Source organism: Chlorocebus sabaeus, chromosome 16 (assembly GCF_047675955.1).
Source record: "Chlorocebus sabaeus isolate Y175 chromosome 16, mChlSab1.0.hap1, whole genome shotgun sequence".
Lineage (NCBI taxonomy): Eukaryota > Metazoa > Chordata > Mammalia > Primates > Cercopithecidae > Chlorocebus > Chlorocebus sabaeus.
The window spans coordinates 37,114,824-37,130,643 of record NC_132919.1 but is presented as its reverse complement, the minus strand read 5'-3'; the positions used below and the strand labels follow the sequence as shown (position 1 = coordinate 37,130,643).

The 15,820-nt window shown below is 36.6% G+C and overlaps 1 protein-coding gene across 5 annotated transcripts in view; it reads right to left on the bottom strand.

The window, feature by feature from the left end:
- The window catches only part of BCAS3 (BCAS3 microtubule associated cell migration factor), a 710,433-nt gene that overhangs the window by 439,300 nt on the left and 255,313 nt on the right, over window positions 1-15,820 (bottom strand). For all 5 annotated transcript variants that reach the window (XM_008011209.3, XM_037993644.2, XM_008011214.3 and 2 more), the window contains exon 14: window positions 10,791-10,924. In XM_008011209.3, the coding sequence (XP_008009400.2) occupies window positions 10,791-10,924 (134 nt within the window). The remainder of the gene's footprint in view (window positions 1-10,790; window positions 10,925-15,820) is intronic.

Here is a 15,820-nt window from a genome sequence, read left to right as displayed (position 1 = left end):
ACCATATATAGGGTCATGGACAGGGTTGCTAGATTCACAAAAAAAAATACATGAAGTCCAGTTAAATTTGAGTATTAGTATAAGCATAACTAGGAAATATTTGGAACATGTTCACACTAAAAACAAATATTTGCATTTATCTAAAATGACCATCAAATAGTTACCAGTTAATAATACTGAATAACTAGATGATTTTCCCCTTGACAATTGAAGATACTAACCATATTATTTTGCAGTATTATTCTAGTATGGTAAAATTAACACTTTTCTGATTTACAGATGTTTCAAAAGCAAGTTTGCCATTCGCCAAAATTAGCATGCTAAGTACAAAAATGACTTGAGTCTGTTTGAGAAAGTATGTTAACAAAATATGTGTAAGGTTAATAATGTTGAAAACAAGGACTATTTTTCTTACTACATATGAGCTTTATGAGGAAAATTACTGTCAGATGCAAAGGATATCCTAAGTCATAGACCACAAAACAACTTAATTCAGTATAATTAGATTCACACACTGAATTCTTTTCCTTGCCTGATTAAAGTACCATCACAGTTCTTGGAAGAATCCAGAAAAACATGCTTTTGTAGTACTCAAAGAGGGCCAAATCATGTGAAATATAGATTTCACGACTGGTGTTAAATTTTATATATCAGTTCAAAATAATTTTCTGTAGAACCTCATAAAATTAATTTTATGGTCACTGAGGTCCTGGTATTTGGGGTTTAGAAATTCCCAGTCTCCCATACAGAGTGTGTTCTAGAGCATAATCATTTGAATAATTTCTATTTGATTTTCCTACCTGTTAAGTAGGAACATCACTGGCATTGGCAAACATTTGCACTACAATATGCTAGGCTCCATTCTATGCATGAGAGATGCCAAAAAGCTTAAGCAAAATTTCTATTTCCATATTGAACTTATAGATAAATGGCAAATAACTTTAATACAAAGAGGTATCAAAAATAGATGTTAAGTGCTTAAAATATCCAAATTCTAAAAGGTCAGAGATGAGAGAGAGCATCTCAGTGACTAGAACAGAGTGGACGGGGTTTGAAAAAGAGGTAAGAAATAAAATGTGCCCAGCAGCACACTGAAATATTAACTCTAGATAAAATGCTCATCAAATTTAAAACTTCCATATGAAAGAGACAAAAACGAATGATAACTAAACTTAACGGTAAGCAAGTTAGTTGTGCCAGAAAGTAAGGACAAGCTCAAAGAGTGATGAAGATATGTCAAAAGGACACAGACACTAAGTTATTGGGCTCCCACTGGCCAAATGTGGGACATTTTGTGCACTCTAATAAGTAATTATTGAGCAAATATAATCCATTGAATAAAATAGGAATCTATGAGACCAAAATGATAGGTAAATAAAGGAATGAATTGAAAGTTCAATGTAGAATGGCATAGTTACATAGTTTTTTAAATTACTGCCCCAAAAACCTATAAATTTTTGTAAGTACAAAAGAGTAACTGCATAGTGAGGAAGACCAGCAGACACCATCTCAGTCATGTGATTAAACTGATCATCATCAATAACAACTCAAAATCATATACCACCTGATAGGATGCAATAAGAACCAGCACCTACTCTGTGACATTCTTGTCAAAGATGAGTAAGCTAAATCTAACCATAACGAAACATCAGATAAAAAATTGAGGCATTTTTCACAAAAAATAAATGACTTGTAATATTTAAATGTGCTGAGAGCATAAATGGCAAAGAAATAATAATGACCTGTTCCAGAATGAAGATTAAAGAGATATAAAAATTCAGTTTCCAGCCGGGCGCAGTGGCTCACGCCTATAATCCTGGCACTTTGGGAGGCCGAGGAGGGTGGATCACGAGGTCAGGAGATCCAGACCATCCTGGCCAACGTGGTGAAACCCCGTCTCTACTAAAATTACAAAACAAAATTAGCTGGGCGTGGTGGCATCTGCCTGTAATCCCAGCTACTTGGGAGGCTGAGGCAGGAGAATCGCTTGAACCAGGCAGTTGGGAGGTTGCAGTGAGCCGAGATCTCACCACTGCACTGCAGCCTGGTGACAGAGCAAGACTCCATCTCAAAAAACAAAACAAAAAAGTATAGTTTCCCCTAACTAGATCCTTCTGCTAGTTCCTGGGACAATCAGTGAAACTAAAACGGAGTTTCAAAATTAGATGGTGAAAATTTATTGATTTGACTTTTTTATGGTTATATAGAAGAACGTTCTCATTTGTAGAAAACACACATTCAAGCATTGAGGGTAATAGGGCATCATGTCATGTTGGCAATCTACTTTCAAATGATCCAAGGAAAAAATGTATCTGCCTTGGTGGAAGGCCTGTGCATATAAAAATAAATCAGGTACAATTTATTTTTAAAAGAAACCCCAGTATTAGTGGAGACAGACAAGTAGACAACCAGTCAAAATACAAAATAACAAGTACTATAATGGGGCGTAAAATGAGTAACACAAGAAAAGAATTGACTCCACCTAGAAAAGTAGGAGAAGAAATAAGGTAATTTTTAACATGAATATTGCATGAATGAAAAATACAAATCATGATCCAATGAATATACTTCTAAAATGAAATCTTAATAAGAAGAATCAATTTCATTAAACTCAGTAGGAACTTCAAAAGTATGCACTGTAGGAATTTTTGGTGAAGAATAAAGCAGATATAATAATCCTTACCCTCAAGAAGGTAAAAATATTTTAACTATTTAATCTAGGAGAAAGAAATTGGGCATTATATGTATGAGATGTTAACTATTCCCATATTTATTCATGAATGAATTAAAATTTCATAAATAATAATAATTTATTTGCCTGAAATAAATTTGCCTGATGGGAACATTAAATAAATAATGTTTTATTATATAAATAATAATAATTTGCCTGATGGGAACATTAGAAGAAATGAAAAGATACTGTGTTAATGACTAAAATTCCATTTGCTAGTTTTTCTGTAATCAAGGAACTAACTGGTATGGGTAAAATGTTAAACGGTGATAGCTTAGAAAAGTCATTCAATGCTAAAGGCTAAGATTACCTAGATGATGGTGATGGATGCATAACAGTGTGAATTAGTACCATTGAACTGTATGCTTTAAAATGGTAACAATGATGGATTTTTTTTTTTTTTTTTTGCATTTCACCACAATTTTCTAAAATGATAAGATTTCCAAACTATTCTAAAATTCATATAAAACCAAAAAAGAGCCCAAATAGCCAAGGTAATCCTAAGCAAAAAGAACAAGCTGGAGGCATCATGTTACCCGACTTCTAACTATACTACAGGACTGTGATAAGCAAAACAGCATGGTACTGATACAAAAACAGACACACAGACCAATGGAACAAACTAGAGAGCCCAGAAATAAGGCCACATACCTACAACCATCTGATCTTCAACAAAATTGACAAAAACAAGCAATGGGGAAAGGACTCCCTATTCAGTAAATGGTTCTGGGATAACTGGCTAGCCATATGCAGAAGGTTGAAACTGAACCCCCTTCCTTACATCATATAAAAAATCAACTCTGGTGGCTCATGCCTGTAATCCCAGCACTTTGGGAGGCTGAGGCAGGTGGATTGCCTAAGGTCAGGAATTCGAGACGAGCCTAGCCAACATAGTGAAACTCCATCTCTACTAAAAATACAAAAATTAGCTGGATGTGGTGGCAGGTACCCCTAAGCCCAGCTACTTGGGAGGCTGAGGCAGGAGAATCACCTGAACTGGGGAGGCGGAGGTTGCAGTGAGCCAAGATGGCGTCATTGCACTCCAGCCTGGGCGACAAGAGCGAGACTTTGTCTCAAAAAAAAAAAAAAAAAAAAAAAAAAAAAAATCTACTCAAGATGAATTAAAGACTCAAATACAAAACTCAAAACTATAAAAATTCCAGAAGACAACCTAGGCAATACCATTCTGGACACAGGAACTGGCAAAGATTTCATGACAAAGACACCAAAAGCAATCAGAACAAAAGCAAAAATTGACAAATCGGCTCCAATTAAACTAAAGAGCTTCTGCACAGTAAAACAAACCATCAACATAGTAAACAGACAATTTATAGAATGGGAGAAAATATCTGCAAACTATGCATCTGTCAAAAGTCTAATATCCAGCATCTATAAGAACCTTAAACAAATCTACGAGGAAAAAAAAACCCATTATATAGTGGGCAAAGGACATGAACAGACACTTTTCAAAAGACTGTTACTAGAGAAATGTAAACCAAAACCAGGATAAACCATCTCACACCAGCCAGAATGGCTATTTTTAAAGAGTCAAAAAATAACAGATGCTGGTGAGGTTGTGGAGAAAAGGGAACGCTTCTCACACTTGTAATCCCAGCACTTTGGGAGGCCGGGGTGGGCGGATCACGAGGTCAGGAGATGGAGACCATCCTGTCTAACACGGTGAAACCCCATCTCTACTAAAAATACAAAAAAATTAGCTGGACATGGTGGCAGGCACCTGTAGCCCCAGCTACTTCGGAGGCTGAGGCAGGAGAATGGCGTGAACCCAGGAGGCAGTTTGCAGTGAGCCAAGGTTGCGCCACCGCACTCCAGCCTGGGCGACAGAGCGAGACTCCATTTCAAAAAAAAAAGAAAGAAAAGGGAACGCTTATAAACTCCTAGAGTGTAAGTTAGTTCCATCACTGGGGAATGCAGTGTGTGTATTCCTCAAAGAGCTAAAAACAGTACCGCCATTCAACCCAGCACAATCCCGTTTCTGGGTATATACACAAGGGGATATCAATCATTCTACCATAAAGATACATGCATGCATATGTTCACTGCAGTACTATTCCTAATAGCAAAGACATGGAATCTACCTAAATGCCTATCAATGCCAGACTGGATAAAGAAAATGTGGTACATAGACATCATGGAATAATATGCAGTCACAAAAAAGAATGAGATCATGTCTTTTGCAAGAACATGGATGGAGCTGGAGACCATTATCCTTAGCAAACTAATACAGGAACAGAAAACCAAATACTGCATGTTCTCACTTATAAGTGGAAGCTAAACGATGAGAACACATGGATACACAGAGGGAACAACAGACACTGGGGCCTGCTTGACGGTGGAGGATGGGAGGAGGGAGAGGATCAGAAAAAAATAACTATTGGGTACTAGGACTAATACCTGAATGGCAAAATAATCTGTACAACAAACCCCCATGACACGAATATACCTACATAAACCTGCAAATGTACCCTTGAATTTAAAATAAAAGTTTAGGCCAGGCATGGTGGCTCATGCCTGTAATCCCAGCACTTTGGGAGGCCAAGGCAGGTGGATCACCCGAGATCAGGAGTTTGAGACCAGCTCACCAACATAGTGGAACCCCATCTCTACTAAAAACACAAAAAATTAACTGGGCATGCTATTGGGCACCTGTAATCCCAGCTACTCGGGAGGCTATGACAGGAGAATCGCCTGAACCCAGGAGGCAGAGGTTTCAGTGAATTGAGATCTGGACACTGCACTCCAGCCTGGACAACAGAGCAAGACTCTGTCTCAAAAGAAAAAACAAAAAGTTTAAAAATAATTTTTAAAAAATTAAAAAGATAAGACTTCCCAGTTTAGCCTGAGAGTAAAAAAACAGAGATAAAGAAAAATGTGCAAACCCATTTCCTGTCTTTAGTCTTTTCTAAACTGTAGTAACAAGAACACAAAAAGCAGGAAAAATATAAATAAGGGATACAAATTCAAGATTTTAACATTTTAATTAAAGCTGATGAATTAATTCAAATAGAACTTGGACTATGAAAATGCCAAGACCCGGCCAGGTGTGGTGGCTCACGTCTATAATGCCAGCACTTTGGGAGGCCGAGGCGGGTGAACCACCTGAGGTCAGGAGTTCAAGACCAGCCTGGCCAATATGGTGAAACCTTGTCTCTACTAAAAATACAAAAATTAGCCAGGTGTGGTGGCAGGTGCCTATAGTCCCAGCTACTCGGGGGTGCTGAGACAGGAGAATTGCTTGAACCCAGGGGACAGAAGCTACAGTGAGCCAAGATCGCGCCACTACACTCCAGCCTGGGTGACTAAGTGAGACTCCGTCTCAAAAAAAAGAAAATAAAAGAAAATGCCAAGACCCTGTCAATCAGTAAGTTGGATTTTCCTCTAGATATTAATTAGAAATAAACATATATAGCTTTTAAGAACTATTGATCTTTAAATGCTAGAACTTAACTTAGAAAAGTTAAGTAAAATCATTTTTTTAAATTCGCAGATCTCTAGTGCTAGGGTAATAACTGAAAAAGATATAATACCACCGCACTGTTAAGAACAATTTCATCTACATAAATATTATGGGGATCTTAAGAAGGCACAACAGACCGACAAGCAAAGCAGCTCTGGGTGCCAAGGTTAATGGGTCAGGTAACTTTGATGTTTTTGTTCCATGTATTCCAAGATTGTCTAAAATTTACCTCCAAAATGTTATTATGTATTACTTATATCATGAAAAAAATGCAAGACATAAAGCAAAACAATGAAGTCAAACAAAATAAAAGATATTATTCAAAAAGCAAAGAATATAGCTATCACTAATATAGTTGCATATTTTAGAATTCCTAGCCAATATAAGAGAAAAATTTTAAAAAGATGTTAATTTTCAGAAAATGTATTCCACTTAGAAATTCCAAGAAAATTTACTGAAAAACTACTTGATCTTACAAGAGCACCTAGCAAAGCAGGCAGACACAAATTCAATACAAAATTATCAATAGGTTTGCAATACCACAGGAATGACAAACTTTAAAATGTTACAATTCCTAGCTGCAAAACTTCCACAACATAAAGATGTCAGTTCTAATTGTATTAAAATGTAATTTCAATGCAGTTTAAATAAAAATCTCCACAGGATTCACTATGTAACGCAATAAGGTCACTCTAAAACACAACAGCTGGGAAAGCTTTTGAAAATGAACAATAAATCAAGTCATAAAGCTAAAGTAAGTAAAAAAGTTGGTGAAGGGTGTTGTTTTTGCTTCCTATTAGAGAAATTTCCAAACATACACAAAAGTATAGAGAATGTTAACATGACCCACCTACGTGGACATCATTCAACTTCAATAATTAACACTCTGCAAATCTGTTGACTCTATCTCATTGTTTGTTTTGCTAGAATATTTTAAAGCACATTAGAGATATCACATTTGTTCACCTGTAAATAATTCAGAATATATGCCTAATAAATAGTGACTTTAAAAAAATTAGTTACAAGGCAATATGCAGTGGCTTATGCCAACACTTTGGAAGACCGAGGTGGGAACCCAAGAGTTCAAGACCAGCCTGGGCAACATGGTGAGACTCTGTCTCTACAAAACAGATATACAATTACATACACAGCAAACTAGTTATACTTGATAAATGTCATATAATACCTCGTTTGGGCCGGGTGCGGTGGCTCACGCCTGTAATCCCAGCACTCTAGGAGGCTGAGGTGGGTGGATCAAGAGGTCAGGAGTTCAGGACCTGCCTGACCAACATGGTGAAACCCCGTCTCTAATAAAAATACAAAAATTAGCCGGGTCTGTTGGCGCATGCCTGTAATCCCAGCTACTTGGGAGGCTGAGGCAGGAGAATTGCTTGAACCCGGGAGGTGGAGGTTGCAGTGAGCCAAGATCACACCATTGCACTCCAGTCTGGGCAACAGAGTGAGGCTCCGTCTCAAAAAAAAAAAAAAAAAACCTCGTTCATGGTCAATTTTCTCCAACTGTCTCAAAAAATGTCTCTTTATACTTTATTTAGATCAGGGTCCAAACAAAATTTTCGCAATGCATTTACTCAATGTGTATTTTAAGTCTCTTATAATCAACGTAACCATCCCTCTATTTTCTACTGTCACTTATTTGTCCTATTATCTAACCAACCCTCCCCTCCCCTACTGCTAGATCATTTCAAAGCAAATTCCAGACATCTGTAAATACTTTTGCATCACTAAAAAATAAAGACTTTAAATTCTTGAATATCTAATAATATTATCTACATAATATCTAATAATAAACAATATCTAGTAAGTCAAATGTAAAAAGCTCACCACTTCTCTGAAAAATATCTTTCTATATTTGGTTTGTGTCAAAGAGGATTTAAATAAGGTCCACGCTTTGTGCTTAGACGATACTCTTCAAAGCCTCCTTTAAATTTTAACAGTTCACCTTTCCCCCACCACACATCACTTTTATTTTCCCGTTAAATTATTTGTTAAAGAAATCAAATCATATTTGTAATGTAGAACTTCCCATATTTTAGAGTTGGCTAGTTGCATTTTCATGATGTTGTTTACCTTATCCCTCTATTTCTGTATTTTCTCCAAAGTGCTAACTATATCTAGAAGCTGATTTGTTAGTTTGGTGCAAAAGTAACCATAGTTTACAATACTTTATTGTATATTTCAAAATAATTAGAAGAGTGGATTTAGAATGTTCCCAACACAAAGAAACAATAAATGTTTGAGGTGATGGATATCCCAATTAGTCAGACGAGATCATTACATATTGTATGCCTGTATCAAAATATCACAAGTACCCCATAAATTTGTACAACTATTATGTACCCACAAAAATTAAGAATAGGCCAGGGTGGTGACTCACACCTGCAATTCCAGCATTTTGGGAGGCTGAGGCAGGAGGATCACTTGAGCTCAGGAGGTTGAGACTGGCCTGGGCAACACAGTGAGACAACACAGTGTCATCTCTACAAAAAAAGAGAACAAACTGAAAAAATTGCCAGATGTGATGGCATGTACCTGTAGTCTCAGCTACTTGGGAGGCTGAGACAGGAGGATCACTTGAGCCCAGGAGGTAAAGGCTGTACTCAGCTATGATCCTGCCACTGCACTCCAGCCTAAGCAAGACCCTGTCCTCAAAATAATATTATAATCATAATAATAATTGCACAAGAAACTTTAAAAATAATTTTTTAAATTTTACTTAAGCTCGTTTTACATTAGAATATTTCAGTGAGGCTGGGCACAGTGGCTCACGCCTGTAATCCCAGCACTTTGGGAGGCCCAGGCGGGTGGATCACGAGGTCAGGAGTTCAAGACCAGTCTGGCCAACATGGTGAAACCCCTTCTCTGCTAAAAATACAAAAATTAGCTGGACATGGTGATACATGCCTGTAATCCCAGCTACTTGGGATGCTGAGGTAGGAGAACTGCTTGAACCCAGGAGGTGAAGGTTGCAGTGAGCCAAGATCGTGCCACTGCACTCCAGTCTGGGCAACAGAGCAAGACTCCATCTTGAGGAAAAAAAAAGGAAAAAGAATATTTCAATGGAAAAACTTTCCCTCATCAACTACTTATCTTATTAAATTGATACAAGAAAAGCAGGGTAAACACTGTATGTTTTTGGTTTATCAGTTTTCAGAGTGAGTTAGTAAACAAGCAACCTAGAGTAATGCCTAATGCTTTTTCAAACATATTCTTATAAACTGTTAGTGTTTAAGTTCCCTAAATTTAAGACGTTTCAATCCATTATAGTCATTTATTTTGGTGGGAATTCAAGAGAAATATCACTTTAGACAGCTGGAAAATGATAGGCTAGTCAATAAATAGAGTAGGGTCAAATGGCTATCCTGTAGAATAACATATATACAGTGTTATACTGGCTAGTGCATATAAGGTATGAAGCAAAAGGTATTTGAGATTTTAAGCTATTAAGACAACACACAGTATCTACCATGTGATATTAACAATATTAAATATATGTGGGCCAGGCACAGTGGCTCATGCCTATAATCCTAGCACTTTGGGAGGCCGAGGCAGGCAGATCACGAGGTCAGGAGTTTGAGACCAGCCTGGTCAAGAGATCATCCTGGCCAATACGGTGAAACACCGTCTCTACTAAAAACACAGAAATTAGCCAGGTGTGGTGGCAGGTGCCTGTAATCCTAGCTAGTCAGGAGGCTGAGGCAGGAAAATTTCTTGAACCTGGGAGGTGGAGGTTGAAGGGAGGCGAAGATCGTGGCATCACTGCAATGCACACTGAGCAACACAGCAAGGCTCCAACTCAAGAAATAAAAATAAAAATAAATGAAAATTAAAAATTAAAAAAGAATATTAAATACATGTGAAGCACTTAGCATGGTGCCTGATACAAGTGCTCAGCAAATGATGCATATGAACATATGCATACCCATGCACGTGCACATGATAATCGGCTGGTAAATGTTTAAAATCTAGCTCTCTGAGGAAAAAAATAGCCCTGATTTGTAATGTTTGCAAATTTTCATGATCAAATAGTCCCAACATGGGTGATTTCACGCAATCAATATAACATCACTAAACACCATGCCAAGGAGGGATGTGCATCACCAGTTCTCACTAGCCTCCACTGTATCCATACACCCATATTCATCATTAAACTATTTTTGTATAGATGAGTATGTCCATGTTTACATGTATGTGTGTGTATGTATGCACATATTTATGTACACAGAATCCAAATGCCTGGTAAAAGGTCTGGAGAGACAGTAAATGAATGACAGGAGTTTTCTCTGGGGCAAGAAATGGTCTCAGGTTGGGAAGAGCAGGATAAACAGCACTACTGTTTTATCAAAATTCGTTGAATTTTTAAACAAAAAAATATTCATCTAGTGCTTATGTATTTACTGGGTCAAAATGGAATTTTTCCCTAATTATCTAACCCATGCTATCATAGAGAGCAATATTTTCTCACAAACATCAACATTAAGCTGCAATGTGATATAAATGACCAGCCAGAGTAGATGTCATATTACACCAAGAAATCGCCTTCTGAAAAATTATACAGCTTACTTTGGCTTCAGTTTCTCCCCTGTGAAGAGTATACAGATGGTGGACAGCACATTGTGATGAGGACCAAGGATGAGTCAGAATTTGGAAGACATGAAAGTCATGGCCAAGGGTGTCTGTTGTGACTAGAAGCATTCCTGGAAGACAAAAAACAAAGGGTAAAAATAAAAATGATTATGTATGTGGATGAAATATTCTAAAAAGCTACTCATAATATTTAAAATATTACCAAAGGGAAAAAAATTACCAAGGCTATAAGAAACTTTACAAAAGAAAAAAATAAACCAAAATATCTTTTTCATGAGAATACCAAGCTTAATGCCACATCAGTATATCAGCAAGGTACAAACACTACATGTGCAATTATTACGGTATTCCTGTAAAACCAGCAGAGAGAAGTTTGATATTCCTGGATTTACAGAATTCATAACTGTATTTTATTTTTTTCCTGAGGCAGAATCTCACTCTGTTGCCCAGGCTGGGATGCAGGTTCCTGATCACAGCTCACTGCAGCTGCAAATTCCTGGGCTCAGGTGATCCTCCTGCCTCAGCCTCCCAAGTAGCTGGGACTATAAGCACATGCCACCATGCCTGGCTAGTTTTCTTTTATTTTTGTAGAGACAGGGTCTCACCATGTTGTCCAGGCTGGTCTCGAACTCTGGGCCTCAAGCAATCCTTCTGTCGAGGCCTCCCAAAGCTCTGAGATTACAGGCATGAGCCACCATGCCCAGCCACAATTATTTTTTAAAACAAAGAATGTGAAAATGGCATACCCCCATGGAACTCCCACTTTTGCAATTTCTACAAACTTTAATTCTACGCTCCAATTTATCTACTGATCCAACTACTACTTCCTATACTTAATTCACCATGATATTTATTGAAAATGCCAATAGAGCCTATTACAGGGAAAGTTCTTAATTTTGATGAGATGTCATAGCTAAGAATTCTTTGCCTAACCCAAGGTCACAAAGATCTTCTGTTTCCTCGTAAAAGTTTCATAACTTTATGTTTGACATTTAGGCCTGTCATCATTTTAATATTTGTATAAGGTGTGAGGACCTTATACAACAAGTTACATGGCGAGGATCCTATACAAAACATGGACAAGGTTAACTTTTTTGCAGAAGATGTTCAATTGTTCCAGAAAGACTTCTTGAAGACACTGTCCCTTCTCCATTGAAGTAACACTGTCAACTTGCCAAGGATCAACTGACTATATTTGTGTAGGCCCATTTTTTTTTTTTTGAGACAGAGTCTCGCTCTGTTGCCCAGGCTGGAGTGCAGTGGCGAAATCACGGCTCACTGCAAGCTCCGCCTCCCAGGTTCATGCCACTCTCCTGCCTCAGTCTCCCAAGTAGCTGGCACTACAGGCGCCCGCCACCACGCCCAGCTAATTTTTTGTATTTTTGGTAGAGACGGGGTTTCACCATGTTAGCCAGGATGGTCTCGATCCCCTGACCTCGTGATCCACTGGACTCAGCCTCCCAAAGTGCTGGGATTACAGGCATGAGCCACCATACCCGACTTTTTTTTTTTTTTTTTTTTTTTGAGACAGTCTCACTCTGTCACTCAGCCTGGAGTGCAGTAATGCATTCTTGGCTCACTGCAACATCCACTTCCTGTGTTCAACTGATTCTCCTGCCTCAGCCTCCCAAGTAGCTGGGGCTACAGGTGTGCACCACCATGCCTGGCTATTTTTGTATTTTTAGTAGAGATGGAGTTTTGCCATGTTGGCCAGGCTGGTCTCAAATTTCTGGTCTCAAGAGATCCACCCACCTCAGCCTCCCAAAGTGCTGGGAATACAGGTGTGAACTACCATGCCAGGCCAAGGCCTATTTTTTGAAGTTCTATTAATTCAATTTCTGTGTCTATACATTCACTAATACCACACTCTTGGTTACTGAAACTTCACAGAAAATGTTGAAATCAGGTAAAATGAGCCTTTTCCTGCCTTTTTCAACATTATTTTAGTCATTCTTGTTTAGGATTTTGAGGGAACTGTATTGAGTGTAATAATTTGGGGACAACTGATATTCTAATATTGTGTCTTTTCATCTATTAACACAGCATATTTCTTGATTTAGATCTATTTTGACTTCTTTTTCTTTTTGTTTTTGATTTAGATTTATTTTGACTTATTTTTCTTTTTGTTTGACACTCAGATTCTGAAAATATTGTCTTTTAGAGTTATTATAAATGGTATTATTTTTAAAATTTCAATGATCAATTTTTGCTTACTAGTACATAGAGATAAAATTGATGATTTTTTATCTTGACAATATATGTTTCCTGCAAGTTCTAGGGGTTTATACAGTATGCGAATTTTCTTTGATGACAATTATGTAGTTTAGGAACGGGCACAGTTTCATTTCTTCCTTTCTGATCTACATGCCTTTTCTTCAATTTTCTTGACTTACTGCATTTGCGGAGGCAAGCAGAAATAGTGAGGAGAGATTTCTGTGTTACAGGAGGAAAGCATTCAATCTTTAAGTATGACATTAAGTATAGGTTTTTTGTAAAAGCCCTTTGTGAAATATGCTAAGAGTTTTTATAATGAAAGAAAATCGAATTTTTCAAGTGCTTTCCTGCATCTATTGAAATGGTTATGTGGCTTCTCTTTTTAAATCTATTAATATAGTGAATTCTAACAATAATTGATTATCAAATGTTGAACATGTCTTGCATTCTTGGGATAAGTCTCATTTGGTCACAATGCAGCTAGATTCAATTTTCTAATATTTTCTTGAATATTTTCATATCTGTGTCCCTGAGAAATACTGGTTTGTAGTTTTCTTTTCTAACAGTGTGTTTGGCTGATTTTGCTATTTAGGACAATCCAGGCCTCAAAGAATCAAATGGGAATGCTCCCTACTCTGCTGTTTACTAGAAAAAAAATATGCAGGATTGCTATTATTTCTTCATTAAACGTTCAATGGAATTTTCAAGTAAAAATATTTGGGCCTATTTTCGAAGATTTTTAACTACCATTAAATATTTTGTTAATTTTTTTAATTTAAAATTTCTTCTTGATGAATTACTTTCTGTAATTCAAGGAATGCATCTTTTTTAATATCTGTAGAGACATTAATGATATTCACTTTTTCATTCACGATATTGGTAATTTGTGTCTTCTCTGTTTTTTTCTTCACCAGTCTGCGAAGGTCTTTTTAAGGTTAACCTATTTGGTTTCATAACTTTCTGTTTTTCTCTTTTCAATTTCACTGATTTCTGTTACTATATTTATTATTTCCTTTATTCTCCTTGTTTTGGGTTCATTTGCTCTTCCTTTTTTTGAGTTTCTTACGGGAGCAGCTTAGATTATTGTTCAGGAACTTTCTTCTTTTCTGGAGTAAGCACATATAGGAATGAATGTCCCTCTAAGCCTGCTTAGCTAAATGTAACAGATTTTGATATGCTGCAATTTCATTTACATTCAGTTTTAAATGTTTCCTAGTTGCTTCCTCTTTTGCTCGTGGGTTATTTAAAGGTATATTGTTTTGTTACTAAATATTTGGATATTTTCCAGATATCTTTCAGATATTATTGCCAGTATAATTTCACTATGACAAGAAGTTACTTCTTTTACATTTGTTAAAGTTTGTTTTATGGTTCAAATTATGATCCTCGTTCCATATACACTTGAACACCCAGAATATATTCTAGAAAGGAATAGAATTGGTAGTGATGTTTGCATCTTCAATTTCCTTACTGACTGACTGCTTTCTGTTCCATTACTGAGTAGGAGTTACAGTCTCCAAGTATAATTGTGGACATAAGTAGTTTTCCTAAGTTATATCAGCTTCCTAAATTTTAGAGCAGGTTCATGCACATTTAGGATTCTATGACGTCTTGGTCAATTAACCCTTTTAACGTGATTTAACGCTGGTTATTTTCCTTGCTCTGAAGTCTACTTTTTTCCAATATGAATTTCACCACTCCAACTTTGTTTTGATTGGTACTTGCACGGTATATATTTTCCATTCTTCTACTCTATATCTATCAATCTAGGCTTCTTTTAGATAACAGTTGGGTACTCTCAGACTTGCTAACTCTCTTTCAATCAAATCACTGCCTTTTAATTGGTGTTTGTAGTTTATTCATATTTAGTACTTACTGATAGGGCTGGATTTAGGTCTACCAATTTATTATTATTTCTGCTTGTCTTGTTTCTGTTTTTTATTTCTTTTTTCATGTTTTCTTGCTGTTTTGGGACTATTTACTTGTAATATTCAATTTTCATGACATGCTAATTTCAACATTTTATTCAGTTTTGTTTATTTCTCTTATCGTGTTTTCTTGCTGTTTTGAGACTACTTATTTTTAACAATATTTAGTGTTGAATGTTAAAAATAAATAATTTATCTATGGGCTTTTGAGCTATATCTCTTTATATTAAAATTTTACTGGTTGTTCCAGAGATTATAATACACATATCTAACTTTATGTGCCTGTTCAGTTGTATTTTGTCCAGGTTTCATGATTGTTTTCTATGGAAAGGATGGTTTGTACATTTACCTTGCTATTCCGAGAAGTAGAATCACATTAGTATAAGCATTTAAACTAATGTTTTGTTGAACCAAAAGGCATGAAAGAATATTAAGCATCTGTGGGAAGACAAGGTAGTCATTTCAGTGAAAAGATGAAGTATATTTGAGTTTGCTATTTCTTTGGCAAATATAAGGTACAGCTCTCGTCACTATATTAAAATATCCTACTAGATGCCACTGTCCTGCCTATTTCCAAGAGAATATATTTTAGAAAATGAAAGGTGCCATTTATTACAAATAATTTAATAAATTATTAAACCTATAACTATATATATAACCTTACCTCTCATTATATATCTAGCTATGATCATGAGGTTATTTACATAGCTTATATTCTTTACTTATTGTTATTCAAACAACAAATTTGTTTCGTTTTGTTTTGTTGTGTTTGGAGATGGAATCTTGCTCTGTTACCCAGGCTGGAGTGCAGTGGCACAATGTCGGCTCACGGCAACCTCCGCCTCCCGGGTTCAAGCAATTCTG